The sequence below is a fragment of the Pseudophryne corroboree genome, chromosome 1 (assembly GCF_028390025.1).
Source record: "Pseudophryne corroboree isolate aPseCor3 chromosome 1, aPseCor3.hap2, whole genome shotgun sequence".
Lineage (NCBI taxonomy): Eukaryota > Metazoa > Chordata > Amphibia > Anura > Myobatrachidae > Pseudophryne > Pseudophryne corroboree.
In genome coordinates, this window is record NC_086444.1 from 916,208,351 (window position 1) to 916,232,746 (window position 24,396).

Genomic DNA, 24,396 nt, shown 5'->3' on the forward strand with positions numbered 1-24,396 from the left:
TACTTAGGTCCACGGCTGAATTCGATACGGTTGATAACAAATCAGTGATAAAATAAATAAAAAAACAGTTTTTGCATTATCACAGCTAATAGGATACCGCCATCAGGGAGGAATTCGCTTGTTTCTTGTGCCCGAAGCTCTCATCAAAAGTAACATGGAGCTATTCAATTGTTTTTGCCTCCCATCACTTATGACTGATTTCTGCTCGCACCCTCTTGAGGTGTGAGCAGAAATCCATCTAAAGTAGGGATTTTGGGTGTCTTAACTTCAGCGCACACAGTAATTTGCATGTGGAAAGATGATTTACATGGCCAATCTTGGAGCATTTGGGCACGAGAATACCATGCAGTACCATCAGGGAGGCTTCTGATTGGATTCAAATTTATTCTGCAGCAGGACAACAAATCCAAACGGAATACATATGTAATACCGGCGGGCGGGATGCTGGCTGTCAAGGAAGCGGGGACTGCGTGGCCAGAAATTCTGCATGTTAACATGTAGACTCTTGGCTCTCCCCTCCTAGAAAGCAGTGGTGTTGTCCCAATTTCTATAAACACAGTTCTCCCCCCCTCCCCACCCCCTCAACACCACTGCCTGTCAATCAGGCAGAGGGGAACTCCGTACAACAGCTCAAGGCCCGTTCTGTGCAGAACAGACCTTGTGCAACCGCAAAGTCCGGCAATCTGCATGGGACACAGGTACTCTGAATCAGTCTAAAAGATGCTCAGTCCTTACACATTCAGATGGATGGCTGTACACCAGGGATGGTCTTGTAGTGACATTATCAGTCACAGATGCTACAGTAGCAACAGAGACAGATGCAGCTGCCTCCAACTCAGCACCAGCCCAATGTTTCCCAATATTTTCGTATATCATCCATGTGTAATTATTCAGTTTGCCTGCCTACTGTTGATCTCTAATTTCCATATAATCGCTATGATTGGCTAACACAGCATCTATGGTGGCCAATCCCGGGATCGGTATTGGCGGGATCCCGGCCTAAAATTGGCCAGGATTCAATATTGGAGCATTTAATCCCGGGGATTTCGGGATTGGCCACCACCATACTTTTTTCTATGCCAGGCAACGTTGAGCATCTTTAGCAAGCTCAGATGTTGCCTGGCTCCCCCTGACCCCTGTGCGCACTGCGCAGCATGACATGAAGGCAAAGGTCACTCTGTACAGTGCACACAGCCGCATGCTTCACCCAGACTGCCAGCAGTCCTCCGGCCTCTGTAAGTGGACCCAGAGCCGTCTTAACAGCAGTGTAGGCCCCTGGGCACAGCAATGCACTGGGGCCCCTAACCACCCATCAGCAGCAGGGGTGGGGGTGCTATCAGTGGCAGCTTTGATGTTCCGCGGGTGGAAGGTGTGTTCTATCTTCTGCTCAACATATAAGACCTGGAGCAATAATTTCTGCTAATTATTCCTTTACTGTACAGATGGAGCGTTAGGGAGAACACTAAACTGTAGAATGTGGGACATTGTGCTGAATGAAGGGGCCCTGGTACATGACTTCCAGGGTGGTAGATGGTGTCTAATACGCAGGGAAAGGGTCGATAGTGGAGTGGGCTTAATATTCATAATTTTCTGGTGGGAGGGCAGCATGCTTGACTGCAGATATCTCCAGTTCCTGGAAACAGATTTCTTAGTTTTAATGGGCTAAAAAACTAGAGAGTCCCACCTTTCAGGAAGTACTAGGGATCTGGGGATCAGAGTTCAGGAGCCAGAGCAATCCACCAACGGAAATATAAAAGTGCATATTAGGTGTGTGGAGCTGGAGCAGGGACAAGCTTCTGGAAGGCTGATATCCCTGGTTCTGGGCATAGTAGAGACAAGCTGCCAGTGTCCACTAAAAGGGGAGAGTCCCAGCTTTTGAAATATATCCTCAGAAAAACTCTACATCAGACAGAACCCGAGATCTCTGGCTGGGAAGAAAAATTAACAGGCATGGATGGGGACCACTACTTTGAAGTCGGATATCTTTGGTTCCCCAGGGCCGATTTTCAAAAATCTGGTACCCCTGGAAAGAGGGGACCCTCAACCGGGAGACAAGTGCTAGCGGAGTAACCTGAGCGTAGCTGATACTCCGGTTCGGGTCTTTTGCTGTACAGTGGTTACAGGCTCTGTGCACGGCAGGGGATCCGGTGCTGGTTTTTGTGCTCACAGTCTGTGAGGTCTGAGTGGGGCGTGGACAGCACCTGCTATATAAACCCTCTTCTCAGGTTAGGCAGATGCTGCTGAATCTTTGTTGGTTAGTCAGTTCCTGAAAGCTAGCTAGTACTGTGTAAACTTTGTATTTGTTTGTTGCTTACTGCAAATAGGCGTTGGGATTTGGTATTACACTCTGCCAATCCAGACCTAGCAGTAAGACTGGAGTCAGTCGTTTAACCTGCTGGGGTTCTTTGAACCTAGCAAGTTTGCGGCTGTATTCTCAGACTTGCCTGCCAAAATCCTTTCTCACTGTGCAAGGTGTTCAGGTGTCAGTTTAGTGGCAGTAAACTGAACCAGTGCACTGCAAGTGAGGACTAGGATTGTGGAGACTCTCCTTGTGTCTATTATTCCATCTCTGACCAAGGAGTTTACTGCCACACCCGTTGGTAACCCTTTAGGGTTTTGCTGTTGCCCTTAGCAACAGCATTTCGGGTTCTCTACGTATTAAATCACAACATCTCGCTTCTTTCCATCTGAGCATTCCTAATACTAGGGAGACACCCAGTTTCTTAGCCTTTGGGCTTCTCTGTTCACTTTGTGTTTATTTTGTTACCCTATCACCTTCTGTGTATGTAATGTCATATTCCACAGTCTGTCGGTGAGTTCATTTGTTTTGCATCCCTCTCCGTTCAGACACCAGTACATTCCTGCTGGCACTGGTGTGCATAACAGTCTGGCAATACCTACAGTGCCGAGCTGCCTGTGCATTGCCAGCAAGATCATGACCCTTTTTTGCACATGCACCTTCCCTATTTCAAATATGAGAGGGCCAGTCCCTTACTTTGCCAGGGGCGCTCGGACCCCCAGCTGCCTGGTAATGTAATATAATGTGATTTACATGGTAGTACAGATTTCCTGTACTGCTTTGTGCTACGGTGCAGTTAAGTTACAGTGGGCACAATAGGACATTTTGTAGTTGCCCCAGTGATTCAGGATCATTGATTAAGCATCTCTGTAATATCGTTTGTAAAAAGAAAAGCAATACTTATTTTATTGTTAGAATAAATTAAACTTTATTGTACCAAGCCACATTTGTCTTGAAATGTTTATAAAAAGAATATTGTATGCTATATTTTATACAGGTCACTGTGAACTGTCTCACCTCCTAATATACTCAGGTTGCAACCCAAGGCAGACAGACAACTTTGGTCAGGTAAGGCCCCTTTTGAAAGTATTATGGTAAATGCAACTATGGTGTAACACAGCTTAATTGCTAAGTGCAACTCTAGAGTAATGAGATACTGTAGATAGATTATGCATATATACACACACACACACACACACACACACACACATCTGTGTATATCTTTGTTTGGCCACATAAGGGTGAGACACAGCGGCAGTGATTTTCCTCTTATGCACTAAGGTGATAATTCAGACCTGATCGCTCGCTAGCTGTTTTTTGTAGCCCTGCATTCACATAGTTGCCACCCACCGGGGAGTATATTTTAGCTGTGCAAGGGTGCGATCACATGTGCAGCCAAGCGGTACAAAAAGATCTTGTGCAGTTTCTAAGTAGCCCAGGACTTACTCAGCCACTGCAATCACTTCAGCCTGTCCGGGACCGGAATTGACGTCAGACACCTGCCTTGCAAACGCCTGCGTTTTTCCAACCACTCCCAGAAAACGGTCAGTTGACACCCACTAACGCCTTCTTCCTGTCAATCACCTTGCGATCGCCCATGCGAATGGATTCTTCGCACAAACCCATCACAGAGCAACAAACTGCTTTGTACCCGTGCAACGTGCCTGCGCATTGCGGTGTATACGCATGCACAGTTCTGACCTGATTGCAGCGCTGCAAAAAACGCTAGCGAGCGATCAGGTCTGAATTACCCGCTAAGTCACACTGCGATGCACCCAGATACCGTGCGCAGATAGAGTTGCAAATGACGCTTAGGGGGTCTATTTACTAAGCCTTGAATAGAGATATTGTAACAAGTCAATCAGCTCCTGACATTTTTTAAACACAGCCTGTATAACATGGCAGTTAGGAGCTGATTGGTTGGGACTTTATCTCCGTCTGCTTTATCTCCGTCCAAGGCTTAGTAAATAGACCTCTTAGTCTCAGAAATGTTTTGAAAATGTATTAGGCATTCCAGGGAGGTAGCTTAGCCGACATATGGAGATGGTCCATCACATGTATATATTATGGGAGTGTCATGGGCATGTGGCTGACAGTGGCTGTGTACAGAGACACACATCCGCTCACATAGGAGGCCATACTCGGACAGAGACGTTGCACCTGCCATAGGGCTACTGCAATGTTCGATGGTGCGACCGATGACGCAATTAAAGACTCACCAATCAATATTTTAGCATCTACAGATGCTGAAAGTGGTCGTCTCCATCTTGCACATTCACACGCATGGATATAGGATGTAGTGTCGGACGTTCGACCAGCACAAAATGCAGACATGGGCGCGGGCTGCATGCGACTCAGAAACAGGCCTATGGTACGCTATTGTGCAACTGGCCACATCTCACAATGGTACTCATTCATATTACAGTCTTTTTTCCGTGGTGTAAAGTGCACGTGTGGACCTTTCTGCAATGCGCATCTTTTGCCATATTGATTGGCCGAGTCTGATCGATTTAGCTGTTAGAAGTAGAGATGCGCCGGACCATTTTTGCTGGATTTGGATTTGTTTCTCATTCATCGTCCGGCTTGCCAACCCCTTGTGACTGGATTTGCAGTTTTTTTTTATTTAAATTGACAAAAAAAAGCTAAAATCACATCATTTGGGCATTTTTTTGTTCCTAGAGTATTAATAACCTCAATATCATTAATTTCCCGTCACTTCTAGTAAATTTTGACCACCTCACAGCTCATAATATTGTTTTCACCAATATTGGCCAAAGGCTGCAGCGAGCTGGCTGGTTACTAAGTGACAGAGCAGCAGCACACGCACACTGCAGTTTATAGCTCATTGAGCGTGGCAGCATCGCAGGTGGGGGCACGCGGCGTGCCTGTGCCTCGGCCCGTTGCCAAGCATACAGAGACACTCCTATTCAAAGTGAATAGGGCACGTGTGCGTCTAAGATGCACGTGTGTCCCATTTGTTCCCAGCGGGGTGCACCTAGTCGCAGACGGAGCCACGATTAGCATGGATCTATATCTATATATACTTAATCTGTCTTTTCAACGTGCGGCTCGGATCAAACTGCGTGGATCGCAGGGCTTATACATGCACGTGAACGAAGCACACTAGGGTAAAGCGCACCAAACAGTACAAACAATAGAAATATGTATGTTTATTTTAACTTGCAGCTCGGTTTGAATTGTGTGGATCAAAGAGTTTATAGATGTACGTGACCAAAGCATACTAGGGTTAAGCCCTGGACAAAGCACAGCCAGTATAGCAGAGTACAGTGCAGCATGCATCAATGTGCCCCCATACACACTCACTATACAGCACAGCCACTTGTTAGACTCTGGACACAGTACTCCAACTACAGTACAGCAGAGTATAACGCCGCAAATGGCAGTGTGCATTAGACTAAAATGGCGCAGAGTCCCAGCCCCTAATACAGAATCTAAATCCTGCAAGAATCTGACACAGGGAGGATGACATTTTGCCTCGACGTGGAATCCTAGTCTAGCGGGAACACCCGAGCTGGACCCGGATCGCCAAAGTTCGGAGCGGTATCGCTCATCTCTTGCTAAAAGTAAGGCTGATAATCATTGAGATACAGAAATATATATCCAGGCTATGGTGAACAGTTATGTCAAATGTTTCTGCAGTGGGAATCTCCGCTATCTGGGAAACATAGGGTCATTTTGGTTTCTAACCACACAAATGGACAGTATTTCTTTGTTGTTTTTACTTTCTTTTGAGAAACTTAAAAAAACATACAAAAACATCACAAAACACAAGAGATAGACTGTATTGGTAGAGTGAAAGAACTCCTAAATCTGTCCATAACAAATCAGTGATCGGTGTGAACATTCAATGCAATCAGATGTGCTGGTTTACAGAGCAGGAAAACAACATTTCACATACATATATCTAAAAGTATACTTGGCAAATTCTCCTGCCTAACCTTTAGGATCTCCCAAGTGGGATGTCTGGGAAATGTGGCAATGATATTTGCAGCATTTCAGATCTGCCGCCCACTGCAAAATTCCAGGATGGTTTTGCCTTTAACAAATTGCCACATTATATTTAGTGACAATCTCACTGGAATCTCACTAGCTCCTGCAAATCATGGGCAATTACTTTTGGCCCTTGTTCCAGGTTTCTCAGGTTGGTTAGAAGATGCATGTGGACTGCAGTTACATTTGGCCCCAAATTGGCAAGGAAGAATTGGTGAAAATAGAGTGCGCACCGGGTAGAAAATTACCACAACATAAAGCTATTGTTGCAGCAGCAAAAGGTGGTTCTACCAAGTAGTAGTCTGCAGGGGTTGAATACTAGAGCAGCATTTTTCTGTTTTGTTTTCTTTGTTGTAAAAAAATCCGCAAACAAATAAGGAATTATGGGGTCTTTGTACTAAGCCTCGGAGATAAATAAAGTGGACGGAGATAAAATACAAACCAATCAGCTCCTAACTGCCATGGTACAGGCTGTGTTTAAAAAATATCAGTTAGGAGCTGATTGGTTGGTACTTTATCTCCGTCCACTTTATTTATCTCCAAGGTTTAGGGCCTAATTCAGATCTGATCGCAGCAGCAAATTTGTTAGCTAATGTGCAAAACCATGTGCACTGCAGGGGGGACAGATATAACATATGCAGAGAGAGTTAGATTTGGGTGGGGTGTGTTGAAAGTGAAATCTAAATTGCAGTGTAAAAATAAAGCAGACAGTATTTACCCTGCACAGAAACAATATAACCCACCCAAATCTAACTGTCTCTGCAAATGTTATATCTGCCACACCTGCAGTGCACATGGTTTTGCCCTTTAGCTAACAAATTTGCTGCTGCGATCAGATCTGAATTGGGCCCTTAGTACATAGACCCTTTTAAGATTAAAACAGAACTTTAAGAACCTTCTGGTTTGCTGTAAAAAAAAATAGCGCTTTTTCCCTCTTCTGCGGCAGCCTGCTATGTTAGGAGGAGAGGCCGTTCTTAACAGCAAATGGAGCATGACCGGCAGCTTCCAAGGCTTGCACTCGAAGGGACTATCTTTTAGTCGGCTGTAAAAGTGGCTGTGTTTACTGATTTACTACCCAATGCAAATGCGAGGACCCATGCGGCTTCAAGAGGGAAGCCATATTGCCCATTGTTTTTCCATCCACAACCAAAAGCATCATCATTAGTACTGGCACCTGCACCAACCCCCTGCTAAGTGTAAGAGATCCATCTGAAACAAGCTTCCCTTCTCTGTACACACAGAATAGCATGGACCACTGACTACATACCCACAACACCCACATACAGTAAGACTCCCTTGACGATCTCAAAGACAGTTCCATGTGAATTAATTTTCATCATTGCCAGACTGGCCATCTGGCACTTCTTCATGCCAGAAAGATGGATGACCTGATGGGCTGGTCCATTATAAATGCCTAGCCAAGCAGCTCTACTCAGCCGCATGGAACAAAGAGAGCCAGGGGCTGGCCAAGCTACTCCGCCTCCCGACGCTGTGCTCAGCTGCCTGGCATACAGAGACACAGGGGTGTGCAACATGGCCATGTCCTCAAGAGTCATAAACACACCCCCTTGATGTGTGCGCACCTGCGTCACGTGCAGCCACTGGAATGCCAGGGCTCTAGTAGAGCCCCAGCCGTCATTGATTGTCACTACCCAGCTGCCATCCCAAAATGCCCATTTCACGAAAGCAAGTTCCGTCCAAAACAGATTCGGGCAGAGATATGCAAAAATATGTAAATTAGCTTCTTTACATGCGCTATATGATACAACTCTCGGTACCTCAGCACCAAAATGTACATGTGTATAGATTCATACACAAGGGATGGACCAGTCACGGCAATGTAAATGCTTGCAGGTTCAGCTGTTAACCTGTATAAGATCCCATTAGTACTGTATACTGTCCCTAACATGTGAGAAAAGATTTAGGGGGTGACTCACTGCGGATTGCAAACGCAAATTGCAGTCCTTAGCAATGCAAATGCAGGAGGAGGTGCATACCACGTCCTCGCTGCATTTGCGAAGCGGTCGCCTTCCAGATGAACATCGCACCCATCGGTCGCGATGTTCATCTGTGACGACAGGCTGATTAAGCTTCAGCTTTCTCAGCCTTGCCGCCGCAGCGCGGCTTCCAAGGCCAAGGTAACTGTGTCTCACAACACGGACCTTGGCCTCACCACTCCCAGAAAACGGGGGCAACACCCCCCCATTTTCCTACCCGGTGCCCACCCTTGCACATGCGCAGAACGGGTCCTGCGAGTGTGCAGGACCCAAACATCGGGGAGATGCACTAAGGATCACATTAGCTGAATTAGCCCCTTAGTTATTTGTTATGAATTGGAAAGATGATATTTTACTTTTTAACATAGCTGCAGCGTGGAAAATTTGGATCACAATAAATAATGTATTTTTCTTATATGGTTCATATCATAACATTTAAGTATTGGGCGTTTTTAGTTGTTAGAACTTAGGGGTCTATTTACTAAGCCTTGGATGGAGATAAAGTACAAACCAATCACAGCCTAATTGTCATTTTTCAAACCCAGCCTGTGACATGGCAATACGAGCTGATTGGCTGGTACTTTATCTCCAGACACTTTATCTCCACCAGAGGCTTAGTAAATAGACCCCTGTGTGCTGTACAATCCAAACATGAAGTGAGTAATAATGCATGCCCCTGCTGACTGATGTAAAGCGATAGTCGGAAGTGAAGCTGCATAGTGAAGATGTTTCCTTACAACCTTTTCTAAATAAAGGACAAGTGGAACATCTTGTATGTCCATGTTACAGATTGTTGGCTAAGTGCCCGCTTCTCCCAGCAAATAGTATGAGATGGACATTGCATGCAACATGCTTCTCAGGCCTCAGCTTGTTTCATGGAAGTGTGAGATGGATATATATCGTCCTGCACTGTTCCTGTCAATCCCGTGACCACTACTCCAAAGAAATTTGGCTGGAAAATTTGGATCTGGATACATTTTTTGCAGTGTCTCATATTTTATAAAGGAAGTCTAAAGATAACATTTATTAATGAATAGATGTTCAGAGGAGTTACAAATATGTGGAAAGTTAAGATTTCACGGCAGGGTAGTCTCAGCGTTCTATATTACAGAGTGCACATTGTTTACCAATGAATAGTCTTATACATTTACTATTTTTAAATTGCACCTGAAATGCATATTTGAAAAAATAGGTTTTTAATACCTACCGGTAAAGCCTTTTCTCTTAGTCCGTAGAGGATGCTGGGGATGCTTCAAGAACCATGGGGTATAGACGGGATCCGCAGGAGACATGGGCACTTTAAGACTTTAAAAGGGGTGTAAACTGGCTCCTTCCTCTATGCCCATCCTCCACACTCCAGTTATAGGAACTGTGCCCAGGGAGACGGACATTTCGAGGAAAAGGATTTATTTAATTATTAAACTAAGGTGAGATACATACCAGCTCACACCTCAAACACGCCGTACAACATGGCATTCAACAACAACGCATGCAACGGCATGAATCACATCAGCCACAGACTGACTGAACTCAACACAACATGTGTATAACCATAACCAATAACTGCAGATACAGCCCGCACTGGGACGGGCGCCCAGCCTCCTCTACAGACTAAGAGAAAAGGATTTACCGGTAGGTATTAAAATCCTATTTCTCATACGTCCTAGAGGATGCTGGGGATGCTTCAAGAACCATGGGGTTTATACCAAAGCTCCAGAACGGGCGGGAGAGTGCGGATGACTCTGCAGCACCGATTGACCAAACAAGAGGTCCTCATCAGCCAGGGTATCAAACTTGTAAAATTTTGCAAAGGTGTTTGATCCCGACCAAGTAGCTGCTTGGCAAAGCTGTAATGCCGAGACCCCTCGGGCAGCCACCCAGGATGAGCCCACCTTTCTGGTAGAGTGGGCCTTTACTGATTTCGATAACGGCAATCCCACCGTAGAATGAGCCTACTGAATCGTATTACAGATCCAGCGTGCAATAGTCTGCTTAGAAGCAGGAGCCCCAATCTTGTTGGGAGCCCACAGGACAAACAGAGCCTCTGCTTTCCTAATCTGAGCCGTTCTGGCGACATAGATTTTCAACGCTCTGACTGTCGAAGTCAAAAAAATATTACATAAAGAGAACATACAAACTACACACATATAAGTACCTATACTTGCAAATACGCGCAGCGAGCACAGCAATATATGGTAACACACGCATTTACACGGACATGCCACAGAGATGGATTCAACACTTATTTCATGCAGTACATAATTGTGGTGGTATCAAGCGCCAGACATCATGATGATTCAGAATTGTATATGATGGAGTGGTGTCATGTATGTGTATTATAACGAAACAAGATTGACCGGTCATGTTTACTATTGAAGCAACCAGATTGATGTGTAGATTCATTTGATGCTTGTTGTGAAGTTGTGGGACATTGCAGCGGATAATTATGATTACATGTATGAAAGCTAAAAATCACTGTTATTAGGACAGTGGACAGGAAGCTCAGGCCAGCCCCTTTGGACGTCCCCAAGGCTGAACCTGTTCAGCATATGCAAAGGAACTGGTGACTCATCGTGAACCCCTCCCCCAGAAACTAGATAACACATTGATTACACTGGAGCTCAGTGGCTTTTTGGTCTCAGAGGATGATGGACTTGCTGCCAGTTCAGTTCCTGTATTTACTTACAGAGAGAGAGATAAGATGCATTGGAGGGAATGGTAATTGTATCGCTGGCCTGTAACTGTATGTAATTGTATGTAACTGTATGTTTTAACTGCTTACTGTGTGAGTGTAACCGTGTAACTATAGGTATACTGTACTTTGTAATATATATTGAATCCATATCCTTTTTAATAACAAATATATACATCAATGAGCTTTGGAACTCAGATAATGTGTGGGTGTATTGTTTTCTCTTATGGGATGCAGTGTTTTGCGATGTATAGCGCACATTCGTGGGATATGGTAATAAGAGGTGCAGGCGTTTATAATATATATTAGAGCGGGCATTTTAAATATTTGTGAGAAATCAATTTGGCATTCTTAGTTGGGGGCTGGTCCGCGATATAACGTTCTTAATGATGCACTGTACATTATAAACGCGACGCTGTGGTCGATCAGCTTGTGATGGACGCATCCTAAAGCTGAGAAAATCATCATATCCGTGTGTATTGTTGTGTTATTAGTAAGACGCTGATATGAAATTCAAGGGACATTGCGTTTCTCATAATATTTTAGATGCTAAAATGTATTTTTATTGTTGCAAAACAAGGTTCAAATAAGTCATATTGTGTTTGATTCAGATTGGATTGTTTATCTGTTTAAGTAGGTTTAAAAGTTGCTGCATAGCCTTGATATAGTTTTTATTTTTAACTCAGGCCTAAAATAACTTCTGGTGCTTGTATGATGTGTGATTTCTTTGTGACAAAGGAAGCCGCATGGTCTGTCCTCCATTTTGGACTAACCACATGGCCTGTCCACCATTTTGTGTAACCCTCATGGATGTGGAAGGGGGAGGAGCAGCGGCCATTTTGGGAAGGTCATTTTCTAAATGGATGATTTTCACTGCTCAGAATAATCAGCTTTCCTTGGTCACATCAAACACCATTTATGAGTTACCAATGCATTTATTTAACCCATGCCATAGTCAATTACAAATAGTTTCAGCTGGGCCTAGTGAGAGTTAATAGATGAATACTTGATGTAAGAATTACACACAGATATATACAAAGTTTTTTTCTTTTTCCTCCAGGATTTAGTTAAATCTGCTTACTAGTTTAGGATAGCCATTGAAATGTTAATTAACCTGTGTAACTGCTTTTTTCTTAGCAGTGATAAACCACTTTTACAGGCAGGCAAAAGCACATAGCTTTGATATGCAAATTAGAAGCACTGAATGGGTAAATGAGTCTCATAGGAGACCAGTGAATGGTACATATATATAATATTATTATAATTATGTGTATATTTATATCAGTGAAGGTTCTGCAAGATAGCTATCCAATCTGAATCATATAATTTAAATTATTGATTATTGCTAGAGTTATTATAGATCTGTGTGAAACCGGATACATTTGTTGCTATATAGTTAAAACTAAAATAACAGTGTTTAAGGAAGTAAGTATAAAGACACAAAACGCAGTTCTGGCCCAGTCGTAATAGGGTTAACGGAACAAGTGTGTGTTGTGTTTAGTGGGCAATAGTAGTTTTTATTGCTCACATTTATCAAAGTTATGTGAGTTGTTTTATTGCGTATGCACATTGGTACACGTGGTACGGAACGTGAGGACAGCATACAAAAACGTGCACGTGGCGCAAGGCCGCACACGTGGCATAGAGGTAATCACGGTTGCGTAATTACGCAAGCTTGCGTAGGGTTGTGTTCGCATAATAAAACCACACGATAGTTCGTTTAGTTTAAAGGTGGGACAGTAGCCACGCTACAATAGCACAAAACTGCCCGGTTTCTAAAGCAGATTAGTATAAAAACATTTTTTTTAAATTGCCTCTGGGGTAAAGCTGCCAACCTGAATGAATTCAAATTTTCTGTACAGAAAAACAAAGTGTATTTGAGTGAGCAAACGTAGGAGTGAGTCGATATTTTAACCCAGGGAATTCGGGATCCCGTCGTCTGGTACATCAAGTGAGAGGAGGCTTGGTGGCGTGAAGTGGCTGACTCACGTTAATATAAGGTTTAATACGCAAATCGTGAGGTGATTTGCAAAGGAGCGTGATAGTGCATAAGTATTGCGAAGTATTGAAGTAAAAAGGTTTTTGTATTACGCTCCGAACTGAGGGTCGCAGTTTGTACATCGACCCGTGGTCGTATGGCAGATAGGTAACAAGTACCTATATGCTGTGCGATTGGACCGCGCGTTTGTGGGTGCGATATATATAGCGCAACTTGATACCCCTTTACGAACTTTTGCGTAAAATCGCTGTATCATTAGCGCTGTGTAGAGCATACGCAAGTGTGATTTGTGTATAAGTGTGTAGGGAGTTTTCGCTGGTCTCTCTCAGGAAAATCTCCAGCGGTGTATATTCACTGGAATAGGTAAGTCACTCCTAAACACTTCAAGTGAATATAAACCAGATAGGGCTCTCACTGGCTTCGCGGTGGTCACTATTGGAGTGAGTCGTGGTACTCGGCGGAAAAGGAGTGGGTGAAAGCGCTCTAAGAACTTTCACCGTCTATTCGTATTGTGCATTGGGGATTGCGTAAAAAGGAAAAAGTCCGCGATGGGATCCAATTGCACAAGCGGTGGATGTTTTGTAGCCAGGGTTCAGGTTGAAGAGCCGCGGCCCAAGGGGTCAGCGAGGTTTGTTATGTGTGGTAAATATGGATCACACACGGAATACTTTTTGTCTGAATAGGTATGTATGACTGACAAAGATAGGGTACCATTCCCTAAAGTGGGCAGCTTTGAACCAGAGGTATTGCAGAACTTAAGGATAAGAATATGTCTGATAAAATCCCGAAAACAAAGGGTCAGACATACAAATTATTTAAACCTGTGACAGCAAGAGGGGTTGGTGAGTTTGATCCCAAGGTATTGCAGGTGGTATGTTTAACCAAAGTCATATAAGACAAGACTGGAAATATAAGAACTGTTTGAACTTGTAGCAACAATAAATAAGTAGGGGGAAAAAAAGAGAGAATGCAAGTACACCGCCTTATGTAGATGTAGAAGCAGTTACGGCCAGAATACAAACTATAGAAAATAATAAAAATATGAAAAATATGACTGTAACTTATATATGTACTAATGAATGTTGAAGTTTTATTTAGGAGGAGAAGGTGACCTGATTGTTTTCAGCCATTTCTCATGCACCCAGAGGAGAATACAACCGGTAAAAGAACAGCAGTAGCCTGTGGGGGAAGTGGCTGAGACCAGTGGAACAGGTAAGTATGGTATCATTCGTGTACATATATAGTAAAACAAAAAATAAATAAATAAAACAAAAAAAAATCGATTCCGCCAAGGTGTCAGTATCCACTGGCACCACAATAGGCTGGTTTACGTGAAACGATGAAACCACTTTTGGCAGAAATTGCTGACGAGTTCTCAACTCCGCTCTATCTGCATGGAAGATTAAATAGGGGTTTTTGTGAGACAAAGCCGCCAATTCAGACACCCGCCTTGTGGATGCCAAGGCCAACAGCATGACTACTTTCCAAGTAAGGAATTTCAACTCAACCTTACGTAAAGGTTCAAACCAATGAGACTGCAGGAACTGCAACACCACATTAAGATCCCGTGGTGCCACTGGGGGCACAAAGGGAGGTTGGATGTGCAGCACGCCTTTCACGAAGGTCTGAACTTCTTGAAGGGAGGCCAATTCTTTCTGAAAGAAAATTTATAAGGCCGAAATTTGTACTTTAATGGAGCCTAACTTTAGGCCCGCATCCACACCTGCTTGCAAAAAATGGAGCAAACGCCCCAGCTGAAATTCTTCCATAGGAGCCTTCTTGGATTCACACCAAGACACATATTTTCTCCAAATACGGTGGTAATGCTTCACCGTTACTGCTTTTCTAGTGTGGGAATGACTTCACTGGGAATACCCTTTCGGGCTAGGATTTGGCGTTCAACCGCCATGCCGTCAAACGCAGCCGCGGTAAGTCTTGATACACGCACGGTCCTTGCTGTAACAGGTCCTCTCGTAGAGGAAGATGCCAGGGATCTTCTATGAGTAATTCTTGAAGATTCGGATACCAGGCCCTCTTTGGCCAGTCCAGAACATTGAGTATCGTCTGAACCCGTGTTCTTCTTATGATCTTTATCACCTTTGGAATGAGTGGAAGTGGAGGGAACACATAGACCGACTGAAACACCCACAGTGTCACCAGGGCGTCCACCGCTATTGCTTGAGGGTCCCTCGACCTGGAACAATAACTCTGAAGTTTCTTGTTGAGGCGAGACGCCATTATGTCTATTTGAGGAATTCCCCAATGACTTGTCACTTCTGCAAAGACCTCTTGATGAAGACCCCACTCTCCTGGATGGAGATTGTGTCTGCTGAGGAAGTCTGCTTCCTAGTTGTCCACTCCTGGAATGAAGACTGCTGACAGAGCGCTTGCATGTTTCTCCGCCCAGCGAAGAACTTTTGTGGCCTCCGCCATCGCCGCTCTGATCTTTGTTCCGCCCTGGCGGTTTATGTACGCCACTGCTGTTATGTTGTCTGACTGAATCAAGACGGGAAGACCGCGAAGAAGGTGTTCCGCTTGCAGAAGGCCGTTGTAAATGGCCCTTAATTCCAGAATGTTTATGTGCAGACAAGCTTCCTGGCTTGACCATTTTCCCTGGAAATTTTTCCCCTGTGTGACTGCTTCCCAGCCTCGGAGACTTGCATCTGTGGTCACCAGGATCCAATCCTGAATCCTGAACCTGCATCCCTCTAGGAGGTGAGAACTGTGCAGCCACCACAGGAGAGAGATTCTGGTCCTGGAAGATAGGATTATTTTCCGGTGCATGTACAGGTGAGACCTGGACCACTTGTCCAACAGGTCCCACTGAAACACTCTGGCATGGAACCTGCCAAACTGCATGGCCTCGTTGGCCGCCACCATCTTCCCCAGCAACCGAGTGCATTGAAGAATCGACACCCTTGCCGGTTTCAGAATCTGTTTTACCATGTTCTGTATTTCCAGAGCCTTTTCCACTGGAAGAAAAACTCTCTGTAATTCTGTATCCAGAATCATACCCAAGAATGACAGCCGTGTTGTCGGAACCAACTGTGATTTTGGCAAGTCTAGGAGCCAACAATGTTGTCGCAGAATTGTCAGGGAGAGCGTAACGTTTTTCAGTAATTGCTCCTTGGATCTCGCGTTTATGAGGAGATCGTCCAAGTACGGGATAATTGTGCAGGAGAACCTTCATTTCCGCCATAACCTTGGTGAAAATCCCCGGAGCCGTGGACAGACCAAATGGCAACGTCTGAAATTGGTAATGACAATCCTGAAAAGCAATTTATTTAGATAGAAATATTTAGATAGAAATTGAGGGATTTTAGGTTCACAATCGGTCTGACTGAGCCATCCGGCTTCGGGGCCACGAACAGGCTCAAATAAAATGCATATAGAAACTAGTCGCACAGGTGTATCTATATCTCATGAATGACCCCCATTAATTAATTACATTCGTATTCATCAAGAAATGTTTTTTTTGGGGGTGCTACCACATGCAAGGTAAGTATACATTAGAGAAAAGAAAAAAAGAAGATTGCCCTAAGGTGGTGCACTGTAAATAATAAAATATAACTTTTATTACAATATATGATAAAACCAGCGAATATTAAAAGGAAAATAAAGATGGTGAAAATAAGAAAGAAATCGTGATTAAAAGTGAATGTTCTGTGCACTAGATGTTGCTGGATGAACTACTTGTAAATATATCTTTAAATTCAGTATAAAGAGTGTCCTATTCACTCTTATCCTTAAGCCCCAGCAATCAGAGATTGTTTTAAGGATAAGAGTGAATAGGACACTCTTTATACTGAATTTAAAGATATATTTACAAGTAGTTCATCCAGCAACATCTAGTGCGCAGAACATTCACTTTTAATCACGATTTCTTTCTTATTTTCACCATCTTTATTTTCCTTTTAATATTCGCTGGTTTTATCATATATTGTAATAAAAGTTATATTTTATTATTTACAGTGCACCACCATAGGGCAATCTTCCTTTTTTCTTTTCTCTAAGGCTCAAATAAAATCCTTCCCCCTGTTGTGACGGGGGTACCGTGACAATCACTTGATTTTGACACAGCTTTAGTATTGCAGCGCATACTACCTCCCTTTCTGGAAGAGAAGCTGGCAAGGCCGATTTGAAAAATCGGTGAGGGGCACGTCTTGAAACTCCAATTTGTACCCTTGGGCTACTATTTCTAATACCCAAGGATCCAGGGCCGAGCGAACCCAGACCTGACTGAAGAGTTGGAGACGTGCCCCCACCGGTGTGGGCTCCCGCAGAGGAGCCCCAGCGTCATGCCGTGGATTTAGTAGTAGCCGGGGAGAACTTCTGCTCTTGGGAACTTGCCACAGCCTGTGACCTTTTTCCCCTTCCTCTTCCTCTCGTAGGAAGGAAGGAAGACCCTCGTCCTTTTTTGTATTTATTGGGGTGAAAGGACTGCATTTGATAGTGGGGTGTTTTTTTTTGATGTGCAGGGACATAAGGTAGAAACGATGACTTACCCGCGGTAGCCGTAGATACCAGGTCAGCGAGGCCGTCACCAAACAAGACACCACCTTTAAACGGCAGAGACTCCATCGCCTTCTTAGAGTCAGCATCAGCATTCCATTGATGAATCCACAATGCCCTCCTAGCCGAGACTGCCATGGCATTGGCCCTTGATTCCAAAAGGCCAATATCCCTCGCAGCTTCCTTTAGATAGGCTGCAGCGTCCCTGATATGACCCAGTGTCAAAAGAACACTATCCCTGTCCAGGGAATCTATATCAGATGACAAGTTGTCTGCCCACTTTTCAATAGCGCTACTCACCCATGCCGATGCAACGGCAGGCCTGAGCAGCATACCTGTAGTGACAAAAATTTATTTTAGTGTAATTTCCTGCTTACGATCCGCAGGATCCTTTAGGGCTGCCGTGTCAGGAGACGGAAGCGCCACCTTTTTGGACAGACGCGATAGAGCTTTGTCCACCGTGGGAGTTGACTCCCACTTTTCCCGTCCCCAGAGGGGAACGGATATGCCACCGGAATTCTCTTGGGAACCTGTAACTTCTTGACAGGATTTTCCCAAGCTTTTTCAAAAAGAGCGTTCAGTTCATGAGAGGGAGGAAACGTTACCTCAGGTTTCTTTCCCTTAAACATGCAGATCCTAGTATCAGGAACAGAATGGTCTTCCGTGATATGTAATACGTCCTTTATCGCCACAATCATGTACTGAATGCTCCTAGCCAGTTTAGGATTCAATCTGGCATCACTATAGTCGACACTGGAATCAGAGTCTATGTCGGTATCTGTATCCACTATCTGGGTAAATGAACGCTTCTGTGACCCCGAGGGGGTCTGAACTTGTGATAATGCATCCTCCATGGATTTTCTCCATGTCTGGTTCTGAGACTCAGATTTATCCAATCTTTTATTCAATCGAACCACATTAGCATTCAAAATACTCAAAACATTTACCCAATCAGCCATCGGCGGTGCCGACACGGTCACTCCAACAGCCTTTTCTGTCCCCACTCCAGCCTCCTCCTGGGAAGAGCACTCAGCCTCAGACATGTCGACACACGCGTACCGACACCCACAACACACTGGGGCTATAGGGGACAGACCCACAGCAAAGCCTGTTAGAGAAACACAGAGGGAGTTCTGCCAGCTCACAACCCAGCGCCTATCCCGGTTCTGAAGCGTGTACTATGCTGCCCAGACCTGTTAGCGCTTTTAATATCAATAAAATAGCACCAAATCAACTGTGCCCCCCGCCCCCCCGTTTTGCACTCTGTTACTTGTACAGCAGTGTGGGAGGCCAGGCTCAGCGTCTCTGCAGCTGTGAAGAGAAAATGGTGCTGGATAGAGCTGTGAGGGCTAACCCACGCCCCCTCAATGGCGCGCTTCAGTCCCGCTTATTTTTATATATTTATACTGGCAGGGGTCTGTATTTAGTACCCAGGCACTGTATACTCTTATGCCAGTTGCTATTGAGGTTTTATGCTGCCCAGGGCGCCCCCCGCGCCCTGCACCCTGCAGTGCCGCTGTGTATGTGGGAGCATGGCGCGCAGCGCAGCCGCTGCGCGGTACCTCAAAGCCATCACTGAAATCTTTTGCCATCATTGAAGTCTTCTGATCTTCTTCTACTCACCCGGCTTCTGACTTCTGGCTCTGCAAGGGGGGTGACGGCACGGCTCCGGGAACGAGCATCTAGGCGTACCTAGCGATCAGACCCTCTGAAACTCATAGAAGTAGGTCTGCTTCTCTCCCCTCAGTCCCACGATGCAGGGAACCTGTTGCCAGCAGTGCTCCCTGAAAATAATAAACCTAACATAAAGTCCTTTTTCTGAGAAACTCTGGAGAGCTCCTCAGTGTGCATACAGTCTCACTGGGCACAGAATCTAACTGGAGTCTGGAGGAGGGGCATAGAGGGAGGAGCCAGTTCACACGCCTTTTAAAGTCTTAAAGTGCCCATGTCTCCTGCGGATCCCGTCTATACCCCATGGTTCTTGAAGCATCCCCAGCATCCTCTAGGACGTATGAGAAATGCAATGTTAATAGTTATAGTATTATATATTTCATAGTATAAATTATATGATATGGGGCAGGGGCGTTTCTACAGAGGAGGGGACCCGTGTGCAGACGCCGTGTGTGGGCCCCCTCCTCTCCCGTAGCCGTTGCATCGCTGCTAGCGCTCTGAGCACTGTAGACTCTGGCACAGTGCCAGAGTCTACAGCGCATGCGCAGAACTCCGAAAAATGGCCGTCGTGCCATTTTTCCGGAGTCCTGCGCATGCGCTGTAGACTCTGGCACTGTGCCAGAGTCTCTAGTGGTCAGTGCACTAGCAGCGCCGAGACTGCTACAGCAGAGGAGGGGGCCCACACACAGTCAGCGATGGACGCCGGAAAGGTAAGTATAGGAGAAATGGGTGCAGTGTGTGCGGTGTGGGCCCCCCTGGGACTCAGGGGCCCGTGTGCACCACACACACTGCACCCATTATAGAAACTCCAATGATATGGGGCAATGCAGATGTGATAAATCTTTTTCACATAAATTTGCAAAGTGAAAATTGATATTTTAACACAAATTTACTACGTTTCTCTTGCCAGGAGAGGGACTCTGATAAGGGCCTGTCCTGGCGAAGAGCTGGAAGCAGTGTGATGGTGTAAAGCAGAAAAAAAGGCAGTGACTGTGCACCTTGCACTGTGGGTGGGAGAGATATACAATACATGCAGAGAGATTAAGGGCCCTACGCACTGGCCGATATGAACAATCTCGTTCCGTAATGAACGAGAAATTGTTCACATCTTTCAGTGTGTAGGCACCAACGATGAACAATGGGCGGCCCCGCGGTCGTTCATCGTTGGTGCCGACTCGTTTATACCTGCAAGCCAGTATGGACAATATTGTCAATATTAGCATGCAGGGCTATGGGGCCGGGTGACGTCAGGGAGCAGGGCCGGATCCAGGGGGGGGCGGACGGGGCGAGAGCCCCCCCTAACTGTTATAGCCACGCCCACTTACATGAGGTGGGGGCTGCTGCCAGGTGATGGTATGTGGCTGCACTAACATCCCTCCCCATCCTCCGTGTCCCTGTGGCCCCTAGCCCCATCTGCCATCATCACATGCCGTCACCCCCACCTTGGGCAGTGTGTGCCGCCCATCGGTGTGTTAGTAGTTACATGTGCCCAGTGTGTGTGTGTGCTACATAAGAAGTACATGTGCAGCCTAGCAATGCTTTCTATGCTCTTTAGAGCATTAATTGACAGTTGGTACAGCAAGTGGGAGGAGTAATGAATGTAGGGGAGGAGTCAGGAATAAATAAACCGCCCCCCCTAAAAGAAAAGTCTGGATCCGTCCCTGTCAGGGAGTGACCCGTCACACACATCCCTGCCGCCGTCGGGCACCTCGGCCAGCGTGTAGGCCCATTTGGGAGGGGCTTTTCCAAACTCAAACCTAAATTGCAGTGTAAACATAAAGCTATCCAGAATGTGTGGGCTACATGTGGTGCAAATTCTAGACCGAGTGAAGCCTAGGTTGAGTATATCCTTCTGTTCCACCCCCCCTTCCCCGCCCACCAACACACACACACAAGCTGTCCTCAAGGCCTCACGCACACATGGGACTAAAATATTAACAGGAATTTCTTGACACCTGAAAGGCGCTATAGTAGTAAGTACACTGATGATAAAGTGACCAATAATTGGGATACATGCACCAATTACAATGTTGTTCTACAGTATTTGAGAGATTATGCTGAGTTTAGTACGAATTTACAGAACCTGTTCTACATACTGGACACTTACACATCAGTAAATCTAGCCGACAGTAAGATAAATGCATTAAGCTTTACATTCCATTCAGTGAAAAATGCATTCCTGTCTCCAGATACACACAGCCTATGCAGGAGATGACTATAACACATGGAACAACCTAAATCTATAGACTCGTTGACATTTTTTGTATTACTGTACATTCCACCCTTTTCTCTAACGTCCTAGTGGATGCTGGGGACTCCGTAAGGACCATGGGGAACAGCGGGCTCCGCAGGAGACTGGGCACTCTAAAGAAAGATTTAGTACTATCTGGTGTGCACTGGCTCCTCCCTCTATGCCCCTCCTCCAGACCTCAGTTAGAATCTGAGCCCGACCAGAGCTGGGTGCTCCTAGTGGGCTCTCCTGAGCTTGCTAGAAAAGAAAGTATTTTGTCAGGTTTTTTATTTTCAGAGAGCTTCTGCTGGCAACAGACTCTCTGCTACGAGGGACTGAGGGGAGAGAAGCAAACCTACTCACGGCAGCTAGGTAGCGCTTCTTAGGCTACTGGACACCATTAGCTCCAGAGGGATCGAACACAGGTACCTAACCTTGATCGTCCGTTCCCGGAGCCGCGCCGCCGTCCCCCTCGCAGAGCCAGAAGAACAGAAGCAGCAGAAGCATGAAGACATCGAAATCGGCGGCTGAAGACTCCTGTCTTCACTTAAGGTAGCGCACAGCACTGCAGCTGTGCGCCATTGCTCCCACAGCACACTGCACACTCCGGTCACTGTAGGGCGCAGGGGGGGGCGCCCTGGGCAGCAATTAATTACCTTTTTGGCAAAAATAGACATATATACAGTCTGGGACTGTATATATGCCCGAGCCCCCGCCATTTTTTACACATTAAAGCGGGACAGAAGCCCGCCGCTGAAGGGGCGGGGCCTTCTTCCTCAGCACACCAGCGCCATTTTCTCTTCACAGCTCCGCTGGAAGGACGCTCCCCAGGCTCTCCCCTGCAGTATACAGGTGCAATAGAGGGTAAAAAAGAGAGGGGGGGCACATAAATTTAGGCGCAGAGATATATTTAACAGCAGCTACGGGGTAAACACTAAGGTACAGTGTAATCCCTGGGTTATATAGCGCTGGGGTGTGTGCTGGCATACTCTCTCCATGTCTCCCCAAAAGCCTTTGTGGGGTCCTGTCCTCAGTCAGAGCATTCCCTGTGTGTGTGCTGTGTGTCGGTACGCCTGTGTCGACATGTTTGATGAGGAAGGATACGTGGAGGCAGAACAAGTGCAGCTGAGTGTGGTGTCGCCGCCGACGGTGCCGACACCTGATTGGATGGATATGTGGAAGGTGTTATATGATAATGTAAACTCCTTGCATAACTGATTGGATAAAACTGTAACCTTGGGACAGTCAGGGTCTCAACCCGTGCCTGATCCTACAGCGCAGAGGCCGTCAGGGTCTCAAAAGCGCACACTATCCCAGATAGTTGACACAGTTGTCGACACGGAAGCTGACTCCAGTGTCGATGACGATGAGGCAAAGTTGCAGCCTAAAATTACTAAAGCCATCCGCTACATGATTGTAGCAATGAAGGATGTATTACACATTTCTGAGGAAAATCCTGTCCCTGACAAGAGGATTTATATGTATGGGGAGAAAAAGCATGAAGGGACTTTTCCCCCTTCACATGAATAAAATGAATTATGTGAAAAAGCTTGGGATTCCCCTGACAGGAAGGTGATAATTTCCAGGAGATTACTTATGGCGTATCCTTTCCCGCCAACGGACAGGTTGCGCTGGGAATCCTCCCCTAGGGTAGACAAGGCGTTGACACGCTTGTCTAAGAAGGTGGCCCTGCCGTCGCAGGATACGGCCGCCCTAAAGGATCCTGCGGATAGAAAGCAGGAAGCTATCCTGAAGTCTGTTTATACACATTCTGGCACACTGCTGAGGCCGGCAATTGCTTCGGCCTGGATGTGTAGTGCGGTAGCTGCAGGGACGGATAGACGGTCTCTCGGACCTAGTTTCCACAGCTACGGCTGGGAAGTCAAATTTCTTGCCTTATGTCCCTCCACAGCCTAAGAAAGCACCGTATTACCAAATGCAGTCCTTTTCGTTCTCAGAAGAGCAAGAAGGTCAGAGGTGCGTCCTTTCTTGCCAGAGGCAGGGGTAGAGGAAAAAAGCTGCACCATACAGCTAGTTCCCATGAACAAAAGTCTTCCCCGGCTTCCACTAAATCCACCGCATGACGCTGGGGCTCCACAGGCGGAGCCAGGAGCCGTGGGGGCGCGTCTCCGACATTTCAGCCACCAGTGGGTTCGCTCACAGGTGGATCCTTGGGCTATACAAGTTGTGTCTCAGGGATACAAGCTGGAATTCGAGGTGACGCCCCCTCACCGTTACCTAAAATCGGCCTTACCAACTTCTCCCATGGAAAGGAAGATAGTGTTGGCGGCAATTCACAAACTTTTTCTCCAGCAGGTGGTGGTAGAGGTTCCCCCCCTTCAACGGGGAAGAGGCTACTATTCCACTATATTTGTGGTACCGAAACCGGACGGTTCGTACAGACCCATTTTAAATTAAAAATCCCTGAACATTTATCTGAAGAAATTCAAGTTCAAAATGGAATCGCTCAGAGCGGTTATTGCAAGCCTGGAAGAGGGGAATTTTATGGTGTCTCTGGACATCAAGGATGCTTACTTGCATGTCCCCATTTATCCGCCTCATCAGGAGTACCTCAGGTTTGTGGTACGGGACTGTCATTACCAATTCCAGATGTTGCTGTTTGGCCTGTCCACGGCACCGAGAGTTTTTACCAAGGTGATGGCGGAAATGTTGGTGCTCCTTCGGAAGCAAGGGGTTACAATTATCCCATACTTGGACGATCTCCTCATAAAGGCGAGGTCCAGGGAGCAGTTGCTGATCAGCGTAGCACGCTCTCAGGAAGTGTTGCGTCAGCACGGCTGGATTCTGAACATTCCAAAGTCGCAGCTGATTCCTGCGGCGCGTCTGCCCTTCCTGGGCATGATTCTGGACACAGACCAGAAGAAGGTGTTTCTCCCGGAGGAGAAGGCTCAGGAGCTCGTGACTCTGGTCAGAGACCTCCTAAAGCCAAAACAGGTGTCGGTGCATCACTGCACACGAGTCCTG

General features: G+C 46.0%; 1 protein-coding gene and 1 long non-coding RNA gene across 3 annotated transcripts in view; one reads left to right on the forward strand and one right to left on the reverse strand.

Annotated features, from left to right (window-relative positions):
• The window catches only part of LOC134917617 (uncharacterized), a 109,482-nt gene that overhangs the window by 30,947 nt on the left and 54,139 nt on the right, over nucleotides 1-24,396 (forward strand). For both annotated transcript variants that reach the window (XM_063920305.1, XM_063920306.1), the window contains exon 3: nucleotides 3,297-3,367. In XM_063920305.1, coding sequence (XP_063776375.1) covers nucleotides 3,297-3,367 — 71 coding nt within the window. The remainder of the gene's footprint in view (nucleotides 1-3,296; nucleotides 3,368-24,396) is intronic.
• The window catches only part of LOC134917711 (uncharacterized), a 144,599-nt gene that overhangs the window by 27,817 nt on the left and 92,386 nt on the right, over nucleotides 1-24,396 (reverse strand). The gene's annotated exons all lie outside the window — the stretch shown is intronic.